This window comes from Zosterops lateralis, assembly GCF_965231275.1.
Source record: "Zosterops lateralis genome assembly, chromosome: 1".
NCBI classification, from domain to species: Eukaryota; Metazoa; Chordata; class Aves; order Passeriformes; family Zosteropidae; genus Zosterops; species Zosterops lateralis.
This window is the reverse complement of record NC_139762.1, coordinates 38,780,206-38,805,925: the sequence shown is the minus strand read 5'-3', so window position 1 is coordinate 38,805,925 and position 25,720 is coordinate 38,780,206. Positions and strand designations below refer to the sequence as shown.

At 35.2% G+C, this 25,720-nt stretch overlaps 1 protein-coding gene across 2 annotated transcripts in view; it reads left to right on the top strand.

Annotated features, from left to right (window-relative positions):
• Positions 1–25,720, top strand: part of ZNF385D (zinc finger protein 385D) — a 411,296-nt gene that overhangs the window by 335,745 nt on the left and 49,831 nt on the right. For both annotated transcript variants that reach the window (XM_083871500.1, XM_083871499.1), the window contains one exon: positions 10,479–10,641. In XM_083871500.1, the coding sequence (XP_083727626.1) occupies positions 10,479–10,641 (163 nt within the window). The remainder of the gene's footprint in view (positions 1–10,478; positions 10,642–25,720) is intronic.

Below are 25,720 nucleotides of genomic sequence, written 5' to 3'. Positions count from 1 at the left end.
TTAATACATACCCAAGGGAAAAAGAACTTACTGGTTTATGCAATTTAATAGTAGTGTTAAGCATGACATATTAAAGAAATTTTTTAGGCATCAGTTTTTAAAGTTATAAAGCTATGAACTTAAAAACATGGATGTCCCATATTGCTGCTTCACCTGTACTCAGTGTTGGTTGAACTCCAGAAAGCATCCTGAAGCTCACTGATCCCAAATCAGTTCAAGCTGTCCATACACCCCAAATGTCCACCACGAGCTTAGAAACCTATGAGGAGATTTCCTTATTGAGAGTTCTGTCTTTATTTAGATAGAAGTTTTCAGTACTGTATGTTCATTGTATAAATTTGGGGTGCTGCAAAGCACACTGAAGCATACTAATTATCCCAGCAGTGAGATGTCACAGATGTAAACCGAGAGCTATTCACAGTTTCAGTTCATCATTGGAGATGAAGTTAAAGATTCTTATTTCCATTTTATTCAAAGAAGATTCAGAAATCACTACAGCTTTTTACTAAAGAAATCTGTTTTCCAAAAGTAATTTTTTAGGGACTAGGGATGACATGCTATCTTTTCCTTAGCCCTGTCATAGCAAAAGGAAGAACAACATAAAAACAGGAAAGAACCAATAAATAAGTATAAATTTGTTAAGTAATTTTGTGAATAGATATGAAGAGATTTGCCTGCTCCAAAGACCTTGGAGTCTCAGCATTAAATTTCTGTACCATTTAGAAATTTCACTCTTTAAGTAATCACTACCCAAACAAATGTCTTAGGTTTTAAAATCAGAAAAGGCTTTTATACCTGTCTAGTTTAACCTTTTTTTTTTACATTGTACACCTTATGATTTCATATAGCTGCTCTAGTTTGGAACTTGAAAACCTGTGCTTGATTAGAGGAGATGAGAAACATTAGGGCCAATGTAGAAATATAGAGCATTTCTGAGACCCTTGTCCTGCAACACTTCAACATCTAAAATGTCCTATTGATTTCAGAGAGACTGTTCTTATCCAGTAAAGTTTGTAGGATTGCAGCCAGTTTCTTTTAGCTTCAATAAGTATTTGGTTTTCTTCAGTGGAAAACCACACAGATTTTCAGATTTCAGTGTGAGATAAGTAGAAAGTTTGTAGAAACGTGACAAAATGTAACTGCAGTGTAAATAGTAGGTGATGTCAGAACATCTCATTAAGTTTTATATACCATTTGATATCCCTAACTGTGGCTTTCTGCATGGAACCTAACAGCTTAAAGGAGTAAAAGATTCTGACCTGTCAGCTTTGTACTGGAAGATATCACTGCCATTTCTGTAATGATGATGATACAACAACCTACATGCCTCATTAAATAAACCCCACTTTTCAGCCTTCACTACTTTTGGAACAGCTTGATCTATCCACATGTATGTATTACTTTAGGAACTAATGTATTAATTGATTTAATGACTTCCTCACAAGTAGGTCTGTGTGCTCTAGCTATGTGTTAATGTAATGATTCAAAGTACTAAGGCTTTGACCCTGTTGATAGTTGGTAGTACTGGCAAACCTTCTAGGTCCATACAGTACCTTGTGGACTTCACTGAGGCCCTGAATGTATTCACAGAATCACCCAAGGATGATTGAAAGCAAGGCAAAACAAATAAAAATATGTAAAGGAATAAATGTAATTGTCTTGTAGACTGGCTGATCTTAAGTTCCTATGCCTTATAAACCTTCATTTCTTCTGGATATTTGGATTATTTTTCTCAAAATATTTTCTCCCTGGCTAATTGTTTAGATAGAACTAGTTTTAATGAAAATTTACTTCCATGCTCTGGCACTAATTTTTATCACCACTTAGCTATTTATGTTCTATTTATATTGATTTATTACATAAAACAATTAACTTTTGTTTCTACTAGGTAACAACATTTATTCATTTTACTTATTTTTCCTTTTTTTTAATATATATATAAAACCTGTATTTCTGCCTAGAGAGAGAAGTCCTGTGGATACACCTATAGTGGGACTTTTTAGGCAAATTACTGGCATAGGGCTCTTTTAGACATACATAATGTGTCTAAATAAGCAAACAACTAGTGGGCTGAGAGTTCTTTTATTCCAAGGAAACACATTGCCTCTCTATGGATGTTTCTGCACAGGGAAGGCTTGGGTTCCTTTTCTAGATACAAAGAGAATTAAAGAATCTATACACTCTCATCCTTAAATTATCAGTCTTTGTTCATCTGTGCAAACTTTTTACAGTGGAAAAGTTCACACGATATTTTACATATATTTACAGCTGTCTACAAGAAGGCCAGAAATTTAACCTGGGAACCTACAGTCAAGCTCACATAAAAGAAAGTTGTACTCAGGAAGTTTGAGCATTTATGTCATTTATTGTAGGTCTTGAATTTCTGCTTATGGGTAGGAGCTGATTTAAAGGACATTGGAAATATTTACATTAAAATAATTATTGAAATATAAATTGAAAAATGAAAAATCTGTATAACTGTATTTTTTAGTGAAAGAATCAGAAGTTTGAAGCAATGTTTTTCTGAGCACAAAACTGAAACTTGAAAAACTTATAGTAATTATAATATTAAAAACAGTGATTCCAATAAAAGTATTAAGACTGTGTTTAGGAGCAGTTACCATTACTCCATGAACTCTCTTTTATGGTTTTTTATATGGAAGTTGTATTAATTTTTGGTTATTTCAAATATAAAGTTCAAATCATAAGCAATTAATAATTAAATATGCACTTTTCGAGCTTTTCCTGTTTTCCATGAAATTTTTGTAGTATCTTTGTGTTTGACCACTACTCTTCCATGATTCTTTGCTTCAGTCAAATAATATCAGAAACTCAGAATTCAATGAGATTTTTATTGTGAATATAAACAGACAGCAATAGTTTCCTTGGCAACAGAGAGAAGGGGAAAACACTCAGACAAGGTACTCTAAACCCACCTACTCAACTTACTGTAGTTATAAGTTCACAAGATGCACGCTGAGCGAATCAAGCGGCTTTTGTTCAAACAGTGAAAAGTTTTTAAATTAAATGAGTGTCTGGGCAGGTAAGTGTATGTGTAGACCCTTGACTCCAATTAGCTGTTGTGAACAAACTCAAGTTCTGGCTCCATATCCAATACTGTCATTCTTCTCATGACACCAGAAAAAAATGAACTTTTAAACACTATTCAGAAAATTGATGTTGAGTTCAACAGCATCCATTGTTTTGAAGTAAACATCATTTGTGTATAACCTGAATATTGAACTACATGTACATTATTAATACAAAGTATGACAAATATGTGGTGGTGTGCAGTGCTAGTGCAAGGAAGCTGGGGTACATGTCTACAAAATAACAGTAGCATATATCATTTGTTGAAGTTCTCCATTTGGAATAGATCAGCTCCAGATTCAAAACTGGAAGCATATATATTATATTTACTAAGGTGAATTAATACAGGCTTTATTTTATGATAGATGTAGCTCATAGCAGTGTGTATAGGTTAAATCTTTTTGTATATCATTCTAATATTAAGCTGAGATTAATCACTTGCTTAATCTTAATGAAAAAAAAAATACCAAATGAGTTTAATATTCTCTTGAAACTCTTAACTACAATGAGCTTTGCTATGAGGAAAAAAATTATGCTGCCAATTAATACAGTAAAGATGAGATTAAATGTTAATTTCATTGATGTTAGCAGTTTTCAGAAGACCATGTTTCATCTCCCCATCAAAAGAGCACCCTCCTAAGCAACCATATTGCTTTGGAAGACAGAATACTAGAACTTGATAACCTTCTCAAAATAAGCTTAAAACTGCTTTGTCTTAACAATAAAAAGGATAAAATAGATGGCAAAAGGAACAACCTGTTTAATATATTTCAACATGTAACAAAATTTTGTTGTTGCTGAATGAGGTAATAGTGTCCTTAAAAGAAAAATGCCAGGTATGGGAACTGATTGATTACTTGACTTATCTTCCCTTCAGTACATATATTTTGACAAAGTGTATGTTGCCTCAGAATGCAGTGTGTTATATTCAGGCAGATTTTTGTATCTTGCCTAAATTATTTCAGGTAATGTCACACTCAGTGGCAGTTTATAGTACAAGCAGATGCATGGTCATAAAAATACTGTCTTATGGGACAAGTGAAGTTAAGTAGGAAATTTTTGCCTTCATCTGACCAAGATAAAACAAGTTTTGCTTTCCATAATGAAAATATTAAATTCCTTTTCATAATGAAGATGAAATTGATTTTACTATCCTCTGGATGGTTTTACCGTAAGAATGGTGTTGATGCCAATCTCTCACAATGTGATGCAGGCTCTTGCCAGGTGCCATCTCTCACCATTATAGAAATTACTCTGGAAGAAGCCCAAGAACAGGGACTGGGATGGAGCAGATTAATTATGCAGGGGTGCTAGTGAGCTCAGGAAGCACTCATTCACTCTGATCAGTGAGTCTCAGGGTACATTCATGAGTATAATGAATAAATGCTTTAGAAAGGAGAACAGGGAGTAGAAAGAGGGAGTTTTCTTTCCATAGAAAGATAAATACCTGGGGAATAACATATTGGGATATTTTATTCTGCCATAATAATGAAGAATTGTTTGGGTTTGTTTGTTTTTTGCTTTTTTTCCCTACAGAAGAGACTTTTGTGGTTCTTGATCTGTTATTGTGTATTTGGTTCTAGTGAAAGGGGTGAATTGATCAATCACAGTTCAAGAGTCAAAAGCTTTCTGTCAGAACATGTCCAAAAGAAGACATATTACACATATCCTTGGTGTTTAGTGCCACAATTATGTCTGAGTGAATAAGGTAATTAGATTCCAGAGTTGTGTTGTGATAGGATGCACAAAAATTTTAAGTGGCACAGCTCAGAAGATAAAGGTAAGCTTAGAAGAAGGTAGAGATAATGATAGGAAATGTTCATCTGCACCATAATTGACTGCAGATTTACTTTATATTTACCAGGCCGACATTAAGATAATTGCTCAATATGAAACATGTCATCATATTGACACAATCTTTAAAAATTACATTACATGTTTTCACTTAATCTCCTATTCTGCAAAGTCTTGCACAGGTAGGTAGTTGTTTCATGAACAGCTAAAAACTTTTGAAGAGGTGAACAAAAATAGAGGGCCTTGTAAGAAAGTATTTTTTAAAATTTAATATAGCCTCATGTATAAGCTTACCTACTAAATCAGATTACTACATCTCTGTGAAAAAGATTGCACAATTCTCTACAAATGTTTTTAGCTCTTTTGCACTGTTAGAGCCCTGCTTTAGGCTGAACCAAGTGCTGGGCATCTCAGAGCTGTTAGACTTTCTCCCTGTAAATTTTTCCAGTTTACTTACTGGAGCAGTTCCATAGACATCCACTCTGGTTATGTAAATGGCACATAACTGGTAGAATACAGATGTCTCAGCTGCATACTGCAACCTTCCCTGGGCAATGCTGTCATCACTGCCTTGCCAGGCTTTGGAGTCTCTAGAAAAAAAAAATTACACACTTTTTCCAAAAATAAAAATATCATTTGAATTTTATCACTTTCTTGTGTGTTTAGGACATTGGTAAATTTATTTTTCAAATACTTATTGACAGTCCAACTATAGGAAAATATTTGTACTCAGAGATTATGATAATGTGTGATAGACATCTCTTAAGCAATTTCCCTGACTTCATCAAGGACAGAAGCCTTCTTGGCTTATGCAGTTATGTATTATTGCTTTCCATCTGTGCCCAGCTCACTAACAGTATTATTTTGAACTGGAAATCTAATTTTTTTGTTGCTGTTTTAGAGATTTTTGTTCTGGAGAATCTTGACATCAGTTGCAGATCTATTAGCGAAAATTACTACTATTGTATTGTGAATAATAGCAGAGGTGAGAGTAGCATCCAGTAGCTGGTTAAAAAAAAAAAAAAAAGAAGAGAGATGGCATGAACTTCTGAAGTCCCAGGCAGACAGAATAGACTTTTCAGCAATCTCAGTCTTCTCAGTTTTGTGCTTTCTTAGGGTGCAAACAGACTGCAGCCTTGCCACTAGTTAGCCAGATGAAAGCATGGAGGAGAGCACTCTCCACAATAAACATCTTTCAAAATGCATTGTGAAATGAGAAAGACAAAATGCAAGATAGTTGGATTTAATTTTGTGAGGAAGAATCAGTGGAACATACTTGCTACACCTTTTGCAAAAGGTTTTTTTTTTTTTTTTTATTTGAACTGGCTTTCATTTAGAAGGCATTGCCTAGAGGGAGTGATTAAGGCAGGAAAACAATCTGTAAGAATGGTAAAATGAGGTGGATCAGGAGGCATATGAAAAAGAAGATGCAGTGCTGCAAAGTTAAAAACTCTCTGAGAATAGGACAAGACCTGTTTTTTGTCTCAGTGTAAAAACTAAGTACAATGTTTTTGTTGGACCGCTGCCTAAAGAACATAAGTGAGAATATAAGGCATATAATCCAGTGAAGTACATTAGGCAAGCAGACAAACTTATTTTGAAGATTTCCATGTAGCTATGTTGACTTTAATTGTAAGAGAATACTGTCTGGATTGTTTAAAACATTTCATCTTTCTCAGTGTATTTTACACATTTCAATTTGCTTGGTAATATGATGTCCTGATGGTGATTGTGATACAATACTGCACTTAAGCAAAGAAAATACAGCTGAGTTTTTACACTACAGCTCTGTTTTCTGACTGTTCACATCTGCATACAGAATTTTTGTTCTTTTATAGTATGTTTATATGTGTGGTTATAACATAAATATACAGGCAGATTTTATAGAAAAATCCTTTTTTATATTTAGGCAATTTGTCAAGGTTTTAAAATGTATGGGTTAGAAAGGTCCCTAATTATTCAACACTGGTACACAGAACCAGAGGAAAATATTAAGAGATGCTTAAATTGACTTGTACTCCTCACATAGGCAGGAATTCATCACAAATAACATTGAAAGGTGATTTGCTAGCAGACATCTTGCCACTTCATTGAAGTAGTTCCCACAGACCAAAGTTTGTCTACGTGTAATTTTCAGGATCAGTGTCCGCAAAATTTATTTAAGTATTCTTGAGTTTTCAACTTAGATACAAAGAAGTAGTAAAACTATTATAATTACATTCTATATTTATAGAATGTAATTATTTATATAATTTTATTCTATATTTAATCTCTATCTTGTGTAATTATATATCATTATAATAAATAATAATTTTAAAAATTGTATTTTCATGTTGGACAGCTTTTCCAAGAATGGATATAGTTTCCTAAAGTTGTTTATTACACCAGCAATATTTCACGTATTTCTCGTGCTTCGTCACTGATGTTAGCTGACAGTGACTTGTCTTAGCAGTGCTAGGATTAATTCTGTGCATCAAACATGGAAACTGTCATGAAAGGAAGAAAGTAAGCTCTTTCCTAAAGTACTCTTCTAATGTATTCTTTTGTGAAACTGTTCCAGAAGGAGACCCTTCTCACCTTCATTCAGTTAAGCATCATGGTTAGCAGCAAAAACTAGTACTAACTTGTTTTTCACTCTTCTACTCCCTCCTATTATTGCTTAATTTGGCATGAAAGTTGGGAATAATTATATTTTATGATCTGTTTTGTTTTTATATTCATCCTACAAGTAAATACTCTTTAAGCAACAAGTTTTATAGGCTACAAGTAAAAGCCATTTAAGCAGTAAGGATGATTTGGTCCTCTGGCTGCAAGAAATGATTCCATGAGGTACCATATTTTACTTTGCTGAAAAAATATATTTATGGATATTTTTGCATCTCCTGCATCTTACTCCTGAAAAGAAAGATAATGACAGACCTCTTCCTTTTTTTTTTTTTAATTAGGGTTCCAGTTCAGTTGTAAAATTCAGCATAATCTAATTTGGAGCTGGTTAAATGGTTAGGAGCAATCTGTTTGCTCTCACATAGAACTCCCATTAACACACCAGCTACAGTTATATTGAAACAAGCTCAGATGGCTTCAGGTCCCTGCAGAGGAAGGAGATTTAAATTTTGAAATAAAAGACTTGAAGATCTTATTTAAGTAGAAGCTGGGTAAACTGGCAGCACTCAGTGGGAAGTGAGTTATGGACAACTCTCCGTAACACCCATTGTATCTGTAAATTTGAGCAATATGTTTCCATTTTAGAGCAATTTCATTCATATATTTCATAGCAATGGAAAGGTCACCAATTTCTACATATTCCCTCATCATATATTCCTTCAGCATCCAACATACAACTTGAGATAAGGTTTGTGGAACTGTAGCTGTGAAAATTTGGAGAGAGCTGTGGATGCAGAAGAATTAAACTTGGGGTTCTCTTGTGAAGTTGAGATTTGTATCAAACTAATATCAGCATTCATAATTCAGTATTAAGGACCATATTATGAATATGTTTCAGATGTTTGACTAGTGACACTGTTAGTTAGTGAGAAAAAGTGCAGTCAGAATCTGAAGCTGACTTATGAATAAAATAGTTTACATGATAGCCACACAAGGGTGTACAGTATTGTGGCATTTTTAATGCGTCATTGTAACTTTGACATTGGTCTTCCAGTTTGAGTATAATTAACATCCTCTGAACTGTTTGTATTTGGCTTACAGTATGTCTCAATGTTTATGTGTTGAGAATTGTAAAAGGTGCATGATTGTGCTGTTTCTGTTCAAGTCGTTTCTAATTAAAAACTTCACTGTCCAGTGTTCTTTCAATAAGGGTACCTAATACAATATTTACATTATTTTAGGAATAGATAAACTGGCTTTTCAACCAAACTGAATGATGCATCTCAATATCCGATACTGTATGTGTGTGTGTGTGTATATATCTATTCATGTATACACTTACACGTATATTGTTAATTGGTTTTAGAAAAAGTCTCCCACTTCTCTCCTACTCACCTTACACTTTTCAAATCTCAGGCATCTGGAAGGAATCAAGTCTTTTCATGTAAGCTGAAAGTCATAATTCCCTCGATGCGTCCTTAGAGTGATAGTTAGCCACTAGAACTCCTCTCCCAAAATTCAGCACAACAAATAGCATTAAATAATGCTCTAATGACTAATAAATGCCAGATAATGCAGGATTCTTCTACCTGCATGAGCAGCTTAGTGATTGGAATAACTGTGGCATTTTATACCATTAGATACTTTAGGTTTGTGGCCACTAAATTTCATATAAATGTTTTGATTCTTTTGATTCTACAATAGAAAGCATTTACCTTTCTTTTATGTTCTAAGTATCTTCTATTGTTTCATGTTTTCTAAAAAGAAAATAATGACCTTTATGCATTCTTGAGCTGACCCAGAACTGTTGTTTTTTGTTTTTTCAATTCTGTAATAGCTAAATTTTCGACTACATTTCTAAAGTCTTAACTTCTCTTTCAAGTAATAAAGGAGTTACTTTCCATAAAAGTTTGAAGTTCAAAAGGAAAGATATAAGCAATTTTTCATATTGTCAACTTGTCAACTGACTGTCTTTCTTATAAAACTTCAAACAATTAGGGAAGAAACAAACTCTGAATATTCATCCAAAGTTTAGTCATTTTTCTATAAGGTTTAATCTAATAGTTCAAATACTAATCTTAAAATATACTCACACATATATTAAATGAATAAATTTTGTAATAACTCTTGAAATAATAAAGTTATTTGAAATGTAATGCATGATTTTTAATAGCAGTACATATATAAATCTATTTTAGCTTTACAATATGAAGTAGCCAAAATATATTTGAGACTGTGACAGGATTTGTAGGAGCTTTCTCCTTTGAAAGGATGCTCCTGGCTTTGAATTTCAAATACTACCTTTTATAGCAGATGAACAAAAGTAATCCTTTTTTTTAAAAATTTTTATTTTTTAATTTTTAAACTTTTAATATTTTTTTTTAAAGCCAGATAATTACATGTCTACCTCACATTCAGTTAAGTCTCTGGTGATGGTCTTTGAAGAGTGTGTTTTATATTTTGCTTTCTTTTGTTTGGGCTTTAGGTTTTGGCTGGGGTATTTTTGGTTTGTTTTTTTACTGTCAGTCTTTGCTGAGAAGTTGCTGATACCACTATTAGTAGTAAACTGTTCTTTGAAGGAAGCTTTGACAAAAATTCTAGTTTGAAATAGAAACTGGAAAAGTACAAAGCTACTGGGAGGAGAGTGCAATCCTCCCCGTTGCCTGAGAATTTTTTTTTTTTTATGTGAAAGCAACATAAATCTTTGTAGAAAAACTAATGGTAGCAAGGTAGACTAAAACAACCTAATTTTGGTCTGAAAGTAATCTACTGTTATACAGTAATATACTGTATTTATTGAATTTGTGTTGCTCTAGTACTTTTTCCATTGTTTTCTAAGCATCATTCTAATTACAATTTTCTGTTTGGTCACTACTTGGATAATGTAAGTGGTACCCGTTATTGAAAGGTAGTCTGTATTTGTACTAATACAGAGAATGCCAGTTTAGAAATGAGCCTGATTGCATGGTTCATTTTGTTCTCCTTTGTAGAGCCAGGCTGCGGCCCACTACAAAGGCACTAAACATGCCAAGAAGCTCAAAGCACTGGAAGCCATGAAAAATAAGCAGAAATCTGTTACTACCAAGGACAGCGCAAAGACTACCTTCACTTCCATCACTACCAATACCATCAATACCAGCTCTGACAAAACAGGTTAAGCGACAATCTTTGTTGGTTTCGTTTGGTTCAGTTTTCCTTTGGTTTGTATTTTGGTTTTCTTTCCTTGTTTAATTCCATGTCTGTTTTGTTATGTGCTTGCCACATTGATTCATGCTCGATCCATCTTTCTGTGTGATATTGATTTCTTTAAGTCCTTGTTCAGTAGGCTGGTGAGACTTCAATAGTCATGTAGCTGATTTCTCTTAGTGAAAAGAGGCTTGACATTCTTTTTACGATGGAATGCAATGCTCATTACTTGATTAACATATCAACTGATCTAAACCTCCCGGTCTAGTGTGCACTATCTGTCTATCAGTAATTATACATGGCACATTTCTTTTAACCACAATGTAACAAATTGCACTATTTGTGTCGAGAAGCCTCTTAAAAAGCATTTTCAGTAAAAACCTAATTTTCATAAATTTCAAACATTGCATTATTTTTTTAAAATGGCTATTGCATGGTTTTGAATTGGAAAAGAGCTGTATAACCTCTATTCCACACAATCAGGTAAGTGCTATTGATGCCAATTGTTCTGCCTAAAAGAGTCTTCATACTGAACTAATAGTGTTTAAATTATTGTGTGGGTGAAAGTTACTCCTCTGCAAATAAAATCTACATATTCGTAAAGTCAACAGGATTTGGTTGACATTGCATTTTAAATGTGAATCTAGTAGAAATTTCAAAGGAAGATTTTAAGGTCACTGAGAGGTAGTCTAGTGTCTCATAAGGGTATGACTGCTCTCATGTATAAAGGGATACAGTTTGCATATTTAGACATAAACAATCCCCCTCACCAAGGGAGGCAAAAATAACCATAAGGGAAAAAAAAAAAACCAAAGCTGTGAAACATCAGAGATCTACCTACTGATGCTGAAAACTGCACATTTGGAACCACTTCTGATCCAGTAAGTTCACCATTGTAAATGGATACGCAGTAACCAACTATAATAGAACAGAAAAGTACCTTGCAGGCATGTGTAGTACTTTCTTGGGTACTATATTTGTTATAGACAAAACTATATCTTCACTTTATTTGTTATAGACAGATAGATCTACATCTATCTCTCTCCATAAATACGTTTCTCTTATGTATAACTCACTATTATAGACAGCATATGTTTCTTTATGGAGATTTATACCCTATTTATAATGGGATGACTTTAAGAACTATTTCCTACATTGTTTTTGTCTTTGTTACCACAAGAAAAAGAAAAGAGAATATTCTGAGAGGTTTTGTGTGATGAAAGAAATTAAGTATGGGAGAATAGGAACAATGTCAAAAAATATTTGCAAAAATATGTGTTTCTAAATATACAGATGATTTTAAAAGTTTCTTGTGCTGTTACTTGTTGAGATATTCAGAACAAGAAGGAGGATGTTGTGTAAAAAGAGTGATTTATTGTTTACCAAATATGATTTAGTGATTGAAGAAAATAACTGAAGAAAAGAAAGATCTTTTAAAGCTTTAAGCTGTATTATTCAGAAGCTTTTGTCTTATGCTGTGTAAGTTTGAAGGACTTTCCAATGTGTCTTAAAACCAATCTGAGTTTTTCTATCAAGCCTTGAATTAGGTCCCTGACAAGATATATGAACTGTCCTGACCTACAAGGTCAGTAGTCCAAATCAGTTTTATATCAACATAAGTAAGAAAATATCAGAAATCCAGCTGCAAACATAAGCAACTCCTATGCTGGAGTTTCTTCAGTTCTACACAGTGGTTGTGAATTCCTGGATTAATTTCATAGAATATGTATAAGCATACATGTATGTGTAGGTATACATATATTTATTCTGTGTTGGAAACACTGACCTTAATGGGTTTCCGAAAGACACATATTGATGTTAATTCACAAAACCCCCAAAAATCTTACAATTTCTTAAAATACTAAGAGCCATATTCAACTGCTGCCAAAAGCCCTATTCAACAAGTGTCATTCAAAGTAAGGGAGGCAGTTCTATCTAGATGCAGTTATTACAGGTCAGCATTGATGTGACTGGCAACAGAATAAAATCCTTGGTGTAAATGATCCTCAGTCAAGCATGTATATATGGTGAGGGGAAAAAAAAATGGGTAGCTGAAAGGATGAAATTTTCTGTCTACTATGACAAGTCAAAGATTTCATAAATTGGATTTTATTTCCTTCCTGGTTGTTCTTATGTCCTGTATTTGCTTGATAGGACTTTTAAGGGCAAAATGATTCTGAACATCAGAATATACTGCACTGTATGGGTTTCTACATCTGGAAATTATCACTGTAAAAGTCAAACATCCTGATAGTAGTACACAATTCTCAGGGAACAGTTGTACTAATGGATATAATTCATAAATTAATATTTCATAACTAGAAGAAAGTTACTAAGTCCATGTACTTGTGATCGTTTGGAACAAAAGATTTTTCTACAGTGTTTTAAACCTGTCTGCTGAAGATTAATAGTTGATCCCAAATACACTGAGGATAGGGTCGTGTACATATCACTTCTTATATATCATCTACAGCAGTGGTTAAATACTGAATTGCATGTCAGTCACAGCACATTGGTCAGGACTTCAGATCACTGGTTCTCTGTACCCTTAGCAGCTGTAGTAAACAAAATGTCATCAGGAAATCTGTGCTGCTATGCAGTAAGGATTGTGGAAAAAAATCACATTGTATACAAACTGATTCAAGGGCTAAAGTTATGTTGCTCATTCTGGAACTATTTTGTTAGATGTGCCAGCAGGCGTTATTGACACTGTGCAGCTCATAATATAATCTAACTCCTCAAAACCTTTCACACATGATTCTTGGTGTTTAAATTACGTGTTAAAGAGAAAATACAAAATATGAGGCTATTTTGTTCATTCCATGAAAGCCGTTAACTTTTTTTTTTCCCTTTTAACTAACTTTTAGACTTATTAGAAAGCTTGAACTCAAGAAGTAGTAAAACATCATATAATGGCAATGCCATTCTCAAGATGTGAGGACTGTTTACCATATCTAGTATTCAACACACTTTTTTCATCTGTATTTACCAATTTTTATGTTACATGGGTAGTCAGGACAGAAAAGCAGAAAAGGTGAGCATTACAAGGAGAAGCCTACTTTGTGGCATTATATAAACCAGATTTCAGTATTTCTTTTCTCTCCAATTCAGGTGTGACAATAAAAATGCATGTTTTTGCTATGTATTAACACACATGCAGACATATTCCCTGATAGTATATTGTTAAACATCTTTGGTAGCTTTGCAAATTGCCCCTCCTTTCTGAAATGGTATGTTTTCTTCAAAAAGATGTTTCATATCTTCAGCTGTTAGGACTGATACTTTAGAGCACTTCTCAAAATATGTTTAGATAGCGTGCATTTTATCATCCTTATTAAAATACATGTCCAGTAAAGGCATTGTCCTACACTTGGATTTTTGGAAAATAGATTGAATTGCCAGTATTATATCCATGTAAAATTATGTCCCTCTAGTTGTTGCATATGTCTAAATATTAATCTTTTCCAAAGCTATGCAAAGTTAAGCAGGACACTCCATGACTACATTATCATGAATTAAGTCTTGAAGTTTTGGGCTATTTTTATTTATTTATTTATCTATTTATTTATTCACCAGAAAATTCAGTTTGAGCTAGATCATTTGGTATCAATATGGAAAAGGAGGAATAGACCTTTCGAAGGGAAGAAAAAAGTAATTAGGAGCCATCAGTGTGGCAAAGTCTTAATGATGTTTTTGAATGTCATACACTGTGCCTTGAATCCTATGTACTTAAATGCAATGAACAGCTCTTGAGAACAGACAAAAATGTGATGAGCAGAAAAAGAGGGTATCTGGGCCAAGGCACAGACAAGATCATCTATCACTAGTAGTTTTAACAGCTGAGGGACCCCTGTGCTGTCAGAGAACAAAATGCTGGTGCCTGTCCTAAAAATCTTATGGTTTCACATAAGATGAGAAACAACTTTAGGAATAGACACTGTAAATGTAACAGGCAGGTGTTTAAAGGAGTGGTAACATAAATGTGTTCAAGTGATAAAGTCAAGACATGAAAACACTGAGGAATGGATTAGAAGGAAAAGGAAGATGGTTGGAGTTTTTATCAGATACTGAACATGTGTTGGTAACAGCATTGGTGGAGGCATAAAATCTCTTAATTTTTTCTTCACTGAGTCATACAAAAATTCTTCTGTGTAAAAATATTCTAGTTTTGTTAGCCCTTTAAATTTTTTTATAGATATATATAAGAAGTGGTAGGATATTTCTGGTCAGCAGATGAAACACACTCCTGAAATAGCAATTTCAGTCCAACTGGGATAATTATGAAATTGAGAGCAGTTGGAGTGGGAGAGAACAGCCATTCAGGCAAGGTCTTGGACATAAAAGTGAAGGCAGGGGGGAGAAAGCAATCAGGAATGATGTGGTAATTCCGAGTAAGCTTTACAGAAGGAAGAAAGGTAGATCGCATGAAATGGAAAGGTTTAGAAAGATATGTAGGGTTTGCCAGCCAAAATACCAGAAAATCACAGAATTTTTGAGGTTCTGTGAAGGGATGTCATTATGAATATCTGAGGATTGACAAGGCCACCCCTACAGGTCAGAGCAGAGTTAGCCTGAGCAGGATGCTGAGTATCTTTTTCAGTTGAGTTTTGTGTATCTTCACAACCTTTTGCTGGGCAACCAATTCTATGGTTTGACCGTTCTTGAAGAAGAGCAAAGAAGTTTTTCTTGTGTTTCAGTCTGGTGTCCTATATTTCAGTTTCTGTATGTTGTGCCTTTTCCTGTCACTGGGCACTAATTAAAAGAGTCTCTGTATTTTATATTCCCTGACCTCATCAGGGACTTGAAAACACTGATGATTTATTTTTCTAGTGGTGCCTTCCATGGTTCCAAGTCCTTCTTCACAAAGCTGCTTTCCAGATGCTCAGACTCCAGCCCAAACTTATGTGTAGGGTTATGGCTTCCCACTTGTGGGACTTCTGTGCTTTCCTTCCTTGAACTTCCAGGGACTTCTGTTGTGCAATTTCTCCAGTCAGTCCAGGTCTCTCTGAATAGCAATCCATCCATCTGGTGTATCAGGCCCTCCTCCAAGTTTTTAATTATCAGCAAACTTGCGGAAGGTGCACTCTCCCCCATTGTCTGGGTCACAAATTAAGACTTCAAAAAATGTTGGGCAATATTGTTCACCTGCACAGTAAAAAAGGTCTTTCTCACATTCAGATGGAATTTCCTGTGCATCATGTTCTGTCCATTGCTTCTTCTCCTACTGCTTGGTGTCACCAAAAGCCTGGCTCCATCCTCTTGGCATCCTCCCTTCAGATACACATAGGCATTGATGAGATCCCCTGTCAGTCATCTCTTCCTGAGGCTGAACAGGCCCAACTCTCTCAGCTGTTCCTCATAAGCAAGATCCTCCAGTCCCTTAAATCATCTTTGCTGCCCTCCTCTGGACCCTCTCCAGGAGCTCCATGTCTCTTTTGGACTGAGCAGCCCAGAACTGAACACATCAATTCATATGTGGCTTCACCAGGGCTGAGCAGAGGGACAGGATCACCTCCCTTGCTCTGCTGGCAACGCTCTTCATTATGTACCCCAGGACACATTGTTGACTCATGGACAGATTTTTGTATACCAGGAGCCCCAGGTCCATTTTTGCAGAGCTGCTTTTCAGCCTATGCTGGTGCATAGGGTTATTCCCCAGATGCAGAACCTGCATTTGCCTTTGTTGAATTTCAGAATGTTCTTTGCCCATCTCTCTCACCCGTTGAAATCCTTCTGAAGGGATGCACAGTCCTCTGGGGTATCAGCCACTTCTGTCTTTGTGCCGTCAGTGATAATGCTGGGGATGTATCTGCCCCTTCATCCAAGTCACTGATGAGCAAGTTAAACAGTACTGAGCCCAGTATTGAACCTTGGGGAACACCAGTAGTGACAGGCCTCCAATCAGACCCTGTCCCACTGAATATGACCCTCTGGTTTAGCCAATTCTCAATTCACCCAGCTGTTGATTCATCCAGTCCACACTTCCTGAGTTTGTCTATGAGGATATTGTAGAGACAAGTGAGCCTTGTTTAAGTCAAGATAGACAAAACCTGCTGCTCTCCCCTCATCCACCAGGGTAGCTGTTTCACCGTAGAAGGCAGTCGGGTTAGTAAAGCATGATTTACCTTCAGTGAATCCATACTGACTGCTCCTGATCAGTTTCTTGTCGTCCATGTGGTTAGAGATGGCCTCCAGAATGAGGTGCTCCACCCCTTTCCCAGGGATTGAGGTGAGGCTGACTGGCCAGTAGTTCCCTGGGTCCCTCTCCTTGCCCTTTTTGAGGACCAGGGTGACATTTGCTTTCTTCCAGCCCTCAGGCACCTCTCCTTTTCTCCGTGACCTTTCAAAAATTTTGAGCAGCAGCCTAGCTGTGCTGTCCATAAGCTCTCTGAGGACTCACGGATGCATCCTGCCAGGGCCCATGGGCTTGTGGATGTCAAGTTTCTTTAGCTGTTCTCTGACCCAAGCCTCCTTTAACCAAGGAAAAGTCCTCCTTCCAGTACTCCTTTATCCTGCTCTCCTAGGTCAGAGATTCCTGATTTTGGTTGGTTTGTTTGTAACGTGAGCGGGCATGTCCTTATTAGACCATTGGGCCTCTTTCAGATCTCTAGTAAGGAGTCAAGGGGCTCTTGGTTATTAGTAGGTACTGCTTTATTTAAGATTCAGAATTTCTGTTCTAAATTGTAGGGGAAAGTTTTCAAACACAGTGCTCAAATGAAAACTTGCTTGTGTGAATATTTATAGATGGACAACTTATAACTGACTACTATAATTGACTACTATACTACTATTTAAATTACTGTTTCTGCATGTTTGATTACAATATTTGCCCTTCTCTGACCAGTACTTACTTGTTGTTTGCTCCAATACCATGCGTTACCATACCGTGCTTGTTTTCTTTTATCTTTTAATGTGTTACATTAGTTCTGTACACAGATGCATCTGTGCAGTTCCCAGTTCAGCTCTAGAACCTGTAATAGAAAGAAAGTCTCATTTAAAAATGAAAATAATTTTCCTCATATCTCTCCTTTCCTTTTATTTTCAATTTAATTTTATCTCCCTTACATTCAGCTGTTTATATTAAACATACATTTTGGAAACACCTAGGGTTTAATGTTTATGATGATTTCCATCTATTAAGAATTACTGGATTATTTCTGGTATTGCTTGGTGTGCCTACCCTATTTTATTAGTTTTGCTCTTCAGGTTACTTCTTTGATCCTTTGTTCCTAATGCCAAATTACCCCAACTTTTCCTTTCTTAATTAAAGCTTAAGAAGATAGACTTTTGTATCTATCATATTAACATTGCCTATTTATTAGCATTTTTATAGGCAGCAGATTTTCTTGTAATTATTTCTAGCTAAAAGAAATTCTATTTCTAACAATAATACTTATGTCAACTGTACTTAAAATTCAAAATAGTATTTAATACAATTCCAAATCTGCTGGTGTATGCAGAAACTATTTACTGTATGATCCTAGTGTGCAATTTGCTTTTACAGCTTAGGCTGTGGGTACCCTTGTATATGTAATTATTATATTAAAAATGTTTAATCTAGGAATACAAATCAGTGCAGTATGTTTGTTTAACTTAGCTGTTTTGTTTCCATATGCTTTATTTTATCATAAAGTGTGCTTTTGTTGTGGCAAGCAATTTCTTCAGATCATTTCAGCATTGCTTAGGGCACAGCAAAATGAACAGGCTAACTCTGAGTTCAGGCTTGTGAGATACTGGATGTAAATTACTTTTCTTTGCAAGTCAATGTTTTAGTACACGTCAAAATAGAACAATGACATTGAAGTTTGAATTTATAAGGCTTTTTACTTCATATTTACTTGCTTACAATATTTTGCATGGAACATTCAAAAGTTGCAAATGTGAAATAATAAAGGAGAAGCAATTGCTTGGTGATTAGCAGAACACAGATGAATTTCAAAGCAAGCTAGAGATCTTCATGGATCACTTCCCAGTCACCCAATTCCTAAAGTTGAACAGCTTCTTTTATAATTTTATTTTAATGAAAATTCTTTAAAAGAAACTGTAGTCTGAAAGAGATGTTCTTATTTTTTAATTCTCTTGTCATTTCCTTGGAAATTAGAAATTACTATTTCACAACTATAGATTGTCTTTATCACATGACTGGAAAATTCAGCCCAAACCAGCAAAATTTAACCGTGCAATGCCATCTTTCACTTTAAATCATCTATGCTTTGACTTTTCCATACTTCAGACAATCTGTAGCTAACTGCAGCACTAAATGTTATCAGCATTCCACAGACTGTTGTACCAATTTTGTCTTAGAGCTTGATGGCAATTTGGAAGACAATAGCTTTTCTTTTGATGTCTGTGTAGAACTAGAGCTTTTTCTTTCTTTCAGAGTGTAGCTAAATAACGATATAAAAATTACAGTAATTTATGTGTGTTTCAATTGATCGTGAATGTGAAATAAAATCCTTCTTTGCTTGCATCTACGTATGCTGAGAGCTTCATCATATGAACACCATGTGTTTTCTGTGGACCCAGCTGCTTTTGATTGCAATTGCCTTCACAGCAATTTTATGCTTGAATAATCCTGCAGTTGGAAACTGCTGTCAGTCACAACATCTGTATCAGCCTATTGAATCCATATCAAAGTCCAATACTGACAATGGTATTGTTCAGAGGTCTGAAAAGCCTTTTCTTTTGAAATATTAAGTAGATTCTTTCATTCTATCTAAGGGAAAAGTCATCTTGACTGCTGCATGCCTGAAATAGTAACAACTGGAAATCCTGAGAGTGATCTTTTGTTTGTTAGGTGTCTGTTTATAAGTTATTCATCAGTACCACTGCAAATCAAGCACTGTAGCACATACATATCTGCTGGATGACACATTCTGCATGGTGTGTTTTGTTGTTATGTTGGGAAGGGCATTGACACTATCAAGGATGGGTTTGAAGACGCCTCAGTTCTAGCCATTGGAATTTCAGGAAAATCATTGCAGTCTTAGATTTCCTTTCAAGTTTTTATTGCGAAACATCAGTTTCAGAAGCCTATTACTATCAAGTACTTGTTTATGGACTAATTTGAAATGGAGTAGAAACTTCTTGATCCAATGCTCTCAGATAGGTGGTGCATTTTTCCAAGTATGGAATTTTTCACATGAGAAGGGTCTGTTTTGAGGGCAACAAAAGGTAGGTCTTCATTCAAGTGATCCATCTTGTTTCAAGCTGACATCATACTGGCCAGACACAGCAAAATTAAGAGGTAGTCAGTTCTCTGTTGAGGACTGGATTTGTTTTGGGAGGACTGGATTTGTTTTGGGAGGACTGGATTTGTTTGGGGGGGTTGTTTTTAAGGCAAGAACAACCAAATCTCCAAAGATGCTTCAGAGCTTGCTTAGATTATTTTCTTTTCTGGTTCATGTCGTGTTCTTGCCATGCTTAAATCAAGAAAGCTGGAGAGTGTGGTTAAGGATACGAGTAAATGTACTGTGCTAAATCTTGGAGCCATTGCTATATGATCCCCTCATAGTACCATTCAGAGGGATCTAAATACATCCATAGCTGCAAAAGTTCTATTAATAAATGTCGGGGAGTCTACTTTCCCCAGTCTTTGGCATTTCATTTGCCCTTCATGTGACAAGAACTCGGTGCAGCAGAAATCATTATTTCTAGAAACAGATTATCCTATGTACATATAGTAAGTGTTTTCAGAAAAAGGTCAAAAGTGAGTACTATTAAAATCTATTGTAAGAACAGGAAGCACAATTTAATTGTGCAACAATTCTATGTATTCTGTCTTCCATTTGGTATTGGACAACTTTCAATTATGTGTTTAAACTCTGTGCAGATCAGTGATTTCTTTCCTCAGCTAGAGAACTCTTATAGGTGAAATTCCTCCCTGTTGTGTCATTCTTTTGCTAAAATGTGCCTTCCACTCTGCTGTATTAATGGAGTTAGACATCATAAATATTCACTTTATGTTTGGTACCAGTCAAACAAAGTAAATATCTGGCAAGACCAAAGATTTTCTGTCTTCTTGCCATTTTCCTGCTTATCCCTGAAGAAAAAAAAAAAACAACTTGTGTTTTGAATTAGTGGATATATGGCAAAATAAAAAAACATTCTCCTAACTTGTAGTTGTTTTAAGGTTTGCTGCCACTGCATTTGAAACTAATCTAAGATGAAAATTAGGCTAAACTTTAGTAAGGTATCTTCAGCACCAACAAATATCAAGTTATCTTGAGACAAAGCATAGCTGTGATTGTAATCTGAGGAGGAAAGTAAACATGCAGTTTGTCTTCATGCACCTGAACTCTCTGCTTCTTAGACTTAATGTAGTTTTCCATACACAATGTGGTTTGCTTATAGGCTAGAGTTTCGGCCAGCCACATCTATAACTTCAGAATAGGTATGGTCAGAGTCTCTTATTCTCAAGATTCATATAGGATTTCAAACATTTTGAAGAAGTATTCTGTGTTTCTCATTTCATCTTTGTGCATTCTGTACTCCACTGTGCTATACCTAATAACAGTCTCAGTACTAAAGCTCTTGTTTTGTGGCATGTCCATAATTGAATTAGAATTATAGGTGCTACAAAATAGTATTATAGGAAAAAATTAATACAAAAGTAAATATAGACTCATCAAAAGAAACAAAAAGGCACTTAAAAGAGTAAAAGGACCAAGGGACTATGTCTTAGATTTAATTTGAGAGGGGACAAAACTAGTTTATTTATGTTTAAATTCTTTCCATAATAATGGCAAAATTTAGTATATTTAACCAGAAGTACTAAATTAGACAATCAATCAGGAAAACTTGTATGTGGTTTTAAAAGAAGCAGATAAAGAGCATTCTGGATAAACTGTTACGATTTTCTGTTCATTGTACACACTGTAGAAAATCCAGAGGACTAGAAGAAAGCTACTGTGTCAATATTCACAAAAGGTAAGCAGGATGAATCAAGTACTTATAGGTCTATCAGCCTGACACTAATCTCATGAAAAATAAAGCAGCAGCTGGCAGAGAACTAGAGTACTGAATAAATGAGATCAATTATATAATGACAATGAATATGAATTAAGAGAAAGTTATACTTTCCTACCTAAAATTGTTTTTATGAGATTACATATTTGATTGATAAAAGATAAGGGGTGGTTTGTGTTTTCATGGCTCTAGAAAGTGCAGAAGTTAAAAATTTTCCAAGATACTGGAATGCTACAGAAAGAATATGGAACATATTAAGTTGATTTAAGCCTCCTAATTATAGGCCTTGGAATGCAATGTTCAGATAAAAATTAGTGTAGAAATATTCCAGTGAAATCCTTTTGGATTAAAGTCTTAACTATAATATAATCTTACATCATCTGTTACCTGCAAGCAATTATAAAGTCTTCACAAATGGCACAAAAACTAGGATTTTGGGCAAGTAATAAAGATGAACTATAGATTCCGTAATTTTAATACAGTAAAGAACCATATGGAATTTATTGAAAAGCTATGTAAAGATGGAATTGACTTGGGAGTGCATGGCTAAATATCTGCTACACAGGAACCATTGGTGGACTAATGTTTCCAGACAGCTTTGTGGAATAAATGCTTTTTTTTGAGCATGATGGAGGGATATAAAGATTTGGGGTTTTTTTAATTACTGTAGCAATATATTTATTTTTTTTTCCAAAGAATGGGATCAAATAGCACAGAAATTTCAAGATCTAATACAATTATTTAAGAATGGTTTAATAGTGAAAGACCTAATGAGATAGATGCATTCAACATGAGTATTTATCAAAGAGAATGTAAGAAATATTTTGATTATAGTCTGTAAAAAACAGCATGAAGAAGCCAATCTTATACTAAAAAAGCCCCTATTATTTGGGAGATGTGACAGTATCTAGAGATTGCACTTGGGGAATAGTTACCCTTAGTCCACAATCAAGACAAAAGTTGTATAATTCGCAAAAGGATTCTAAGATACACAAAATTTCATGTGGAATTCTGGTATTCATTTGAATGAAGCTACTAGGTTTAACCCAGCAATCGATAAGGAAAGTCCTCTGGAAAATATCCCGTCACAGTAAACTGTGGACATAAGTATTTCAAGCTTCAAATGAATTATTTTTTTCTCCTTATTACACCCAGGAAAAAAGGTTTTGCTGCTTAGAGGCTGTAGATCTTTTGTTTTACACATTTGAGACCTTCTGTAATGAAGTCCTCCAAGTGGCAAATATTATAGTACTTAAATTGAAATATGAGACCAATTTATTTAACTTCAGTCAAAAAACATATATTTTCAAAACTTAAGAAATGATTCTTGAAGTAAGTCCTGCTAAGGTCATACGATTTTATCTTTCTGTGTTTTGTACAGGACTGGACAATGCTTGATTAAGTAAAACCAGAGAAAATCATAGATGCTGGTGTAGTTTTGTTTGAAAAAAACCAAAGGCTTTATAGAGCAAAGCTGATTGTATCTTGTCTCAGTGTCCTAAATTATGTCACAAAATTGACTCCAGATAAAGGAAGATGTTTTATTTCTCTGGAAGACTTTATTTCTATTAGCACGCCTACTTTAGTATTTTATTTTTCTGTCATTACTAGATTTTTTTGAGAATGAAAATTTGTGTTTTAATTCCCAAGTTGTATACTTCCAGGCATTTTTACTACTTCTTTCAATCACAATTTAGTACTGCTTCCACTTCCTTGTTCTACATCCTTGTTCCACCTCTGATTAATTTTAAGACCTCTAATAAGCATTTTAGAAGATTCAGAAGGATTTATTTATTTAATCCAGTAGATCTGCACTGATCAAAGCATAGGCAGCTACATTACTTTGAGTAACCCGTGTTTCCAGCTAAGTATTAGAGAAAAAAGCAAATTTAAGAAATCAGACTTTTTTTATCATACTTTTCAAATTATCTCATTTCTGCTTGCGAATAACCATTTTCTTAAATTAGAGCACTTAAAAGAACTCTTTGGTTCATTCACCTTATCAGAGGATTCCTGAGACTGCTGCCATGCAGTTTTAATCCTTTCCTTTGCTATCCTTTACTTTTTGCTATTTCTGGTTCATTTTCTGCTCTACTGATTTAATAGCTGCAAGTTTCTAGCATTGTCTTAGCAGATCTTTCTGAAAGTTGTATCAACAGATTACCCACTACAGTTATCCAGTTGAATTTGCTTGAAGTAGTTGCCCTTAATAAAACCAGTATTTCCCAACAGGGAAGGATGCCTCATTTTTCCCTGCTTTCACATATCAGAAAATATCAGCAGCTATTGATGACAATACATAGGGAGCTTGAAATATGTGACGGATCTTGCCGAACACCCTTGTTACGCTTCTCCTGCACATGCTTTGTGGCTGCTAGTCCTTGTTATAACACCAGACACAGAGCAAAGGCAGTGGCTTGGAGAAGGCTTAGTGTGTTATCTCCCTCACAGGGTATGGCTGGTGTGAGTGAACTTCAGCAGCACACTTTAATAGATTGGTTGTGGGGACACTTCTGTTGTGCATGTGCAATGCTCACAGCCTGGGGAGCGTGCTGCCTGGGCAAAGCTTCTCTACAAATCAGTAGCATGGCTGGCAGGATCTCGTAATGTCAATCAGCTCTTTTACTTCAAACAGTTAAGCTTTGGAAACTTTTAACAATAACAATTGGCTTTGTTACTGCAAGCTTATGACTGACACTTCCCTCATGAAAATACATACACACTAATCTATGAGATCCATCTACAAGATGAATCCATCACAAGCATGATGGTAGATGTTTTTGTTTAAGTGTAGGTAAATTCAGGCATGATACCTGGGTGGTCAAATACTTATTTATGAAGAGAGGAAATAAAAGGGCTTTCATTCCTGCTGTTTTTTGGTCACTGTAGTTTGCCTGCCTGAGGTGCGTGTTGTGTACTGGGTCCTGCAGCTCCTGCTTCAAGTATCACTAGTGAGAGTGGTAACTACATACTGCATAGAGGATATGAATCATAGCCATGATGAACAGTATGGGAACTAATGAAGTAGAAGTAAAGTTCATGCTGACAAAACTGCTGCCAGATTTGGGGGGCCATCCTATACTTGCACAAGGGCTCCATCAGTTTTTCCAGTTTGTTGCAGATATCTGAGAGCCTTCTTGATTCAAAGTCAGGAGACCTATTTAAGGCTATTGGAAGTGCTTAAAAGGCAAACAGCCATCTAGCTGAATATTCACACTACATAATTAGTTATATGTAGTTGCTTAACTAGTGTGTTTGGGTAAATTTAAAGGAAGCTTACCCATCCTGCTACTGCAAATTTAAACCTTTAGTCATCACTCTTTTGTTGTTAACAATTTTTCAGTTTTAACATTTGTTTCACTGCACAAAATTTGAGATTCTTTTCCTGTTTTTCCTATGCCAGGGGATTCTTCAAGCTGTCCACTGTGATGGCTGTTCACAAATGCCAAGTTCTTACAGTATTGCCTTTTAATTATCCATTTTTTTGTCTAGCTCCAAAGTAAGGTCCCTGGTTGTCGTCTTTCACAAGTGTGAAGCTTGCTTCATGACTGTCATCCACTGTCATTTTGGTTTAAGCATTTCACAATTCCTAGCTCACTTTAAACAAAGGAACAAAATTAATGGAATTTTGAATTAGCCCACTCCTACTAATTGGCACTAACAGTGTGTTGTCAACTGCTACATTTTTGTTGATCAGTAATAGTCTTGAAGAACCATCTGTAACTGGAAATCTGTCTCATTGTTTCCTTCAGGTAACAGTCTTTATAGTACTTTAAAGAGATTTTTAAAAATGCAAAACTTCACTTTCCAGGAGACTTCAAAGTAAACCTTTGAAATGAGAATACTCAGGGGAAAAAAATCTAAGTGTTGTGGATACTAGTCTGGTTCATGCAGAGCAGGTGATTATATTTTGCATTATCCTAAGCCTTTGCCTGTATTAATTTGAGTTTGTTACTGACTACTGTTTATGAGAGGAAAAAAAAAAAAGGCAACCACGCAGGCAACTGCCAATCTCAACAAACAAATTCAAACAAGCCCAACAGCCAAACCAGAACGTTGGAAAGAACAGTTTCTCTTT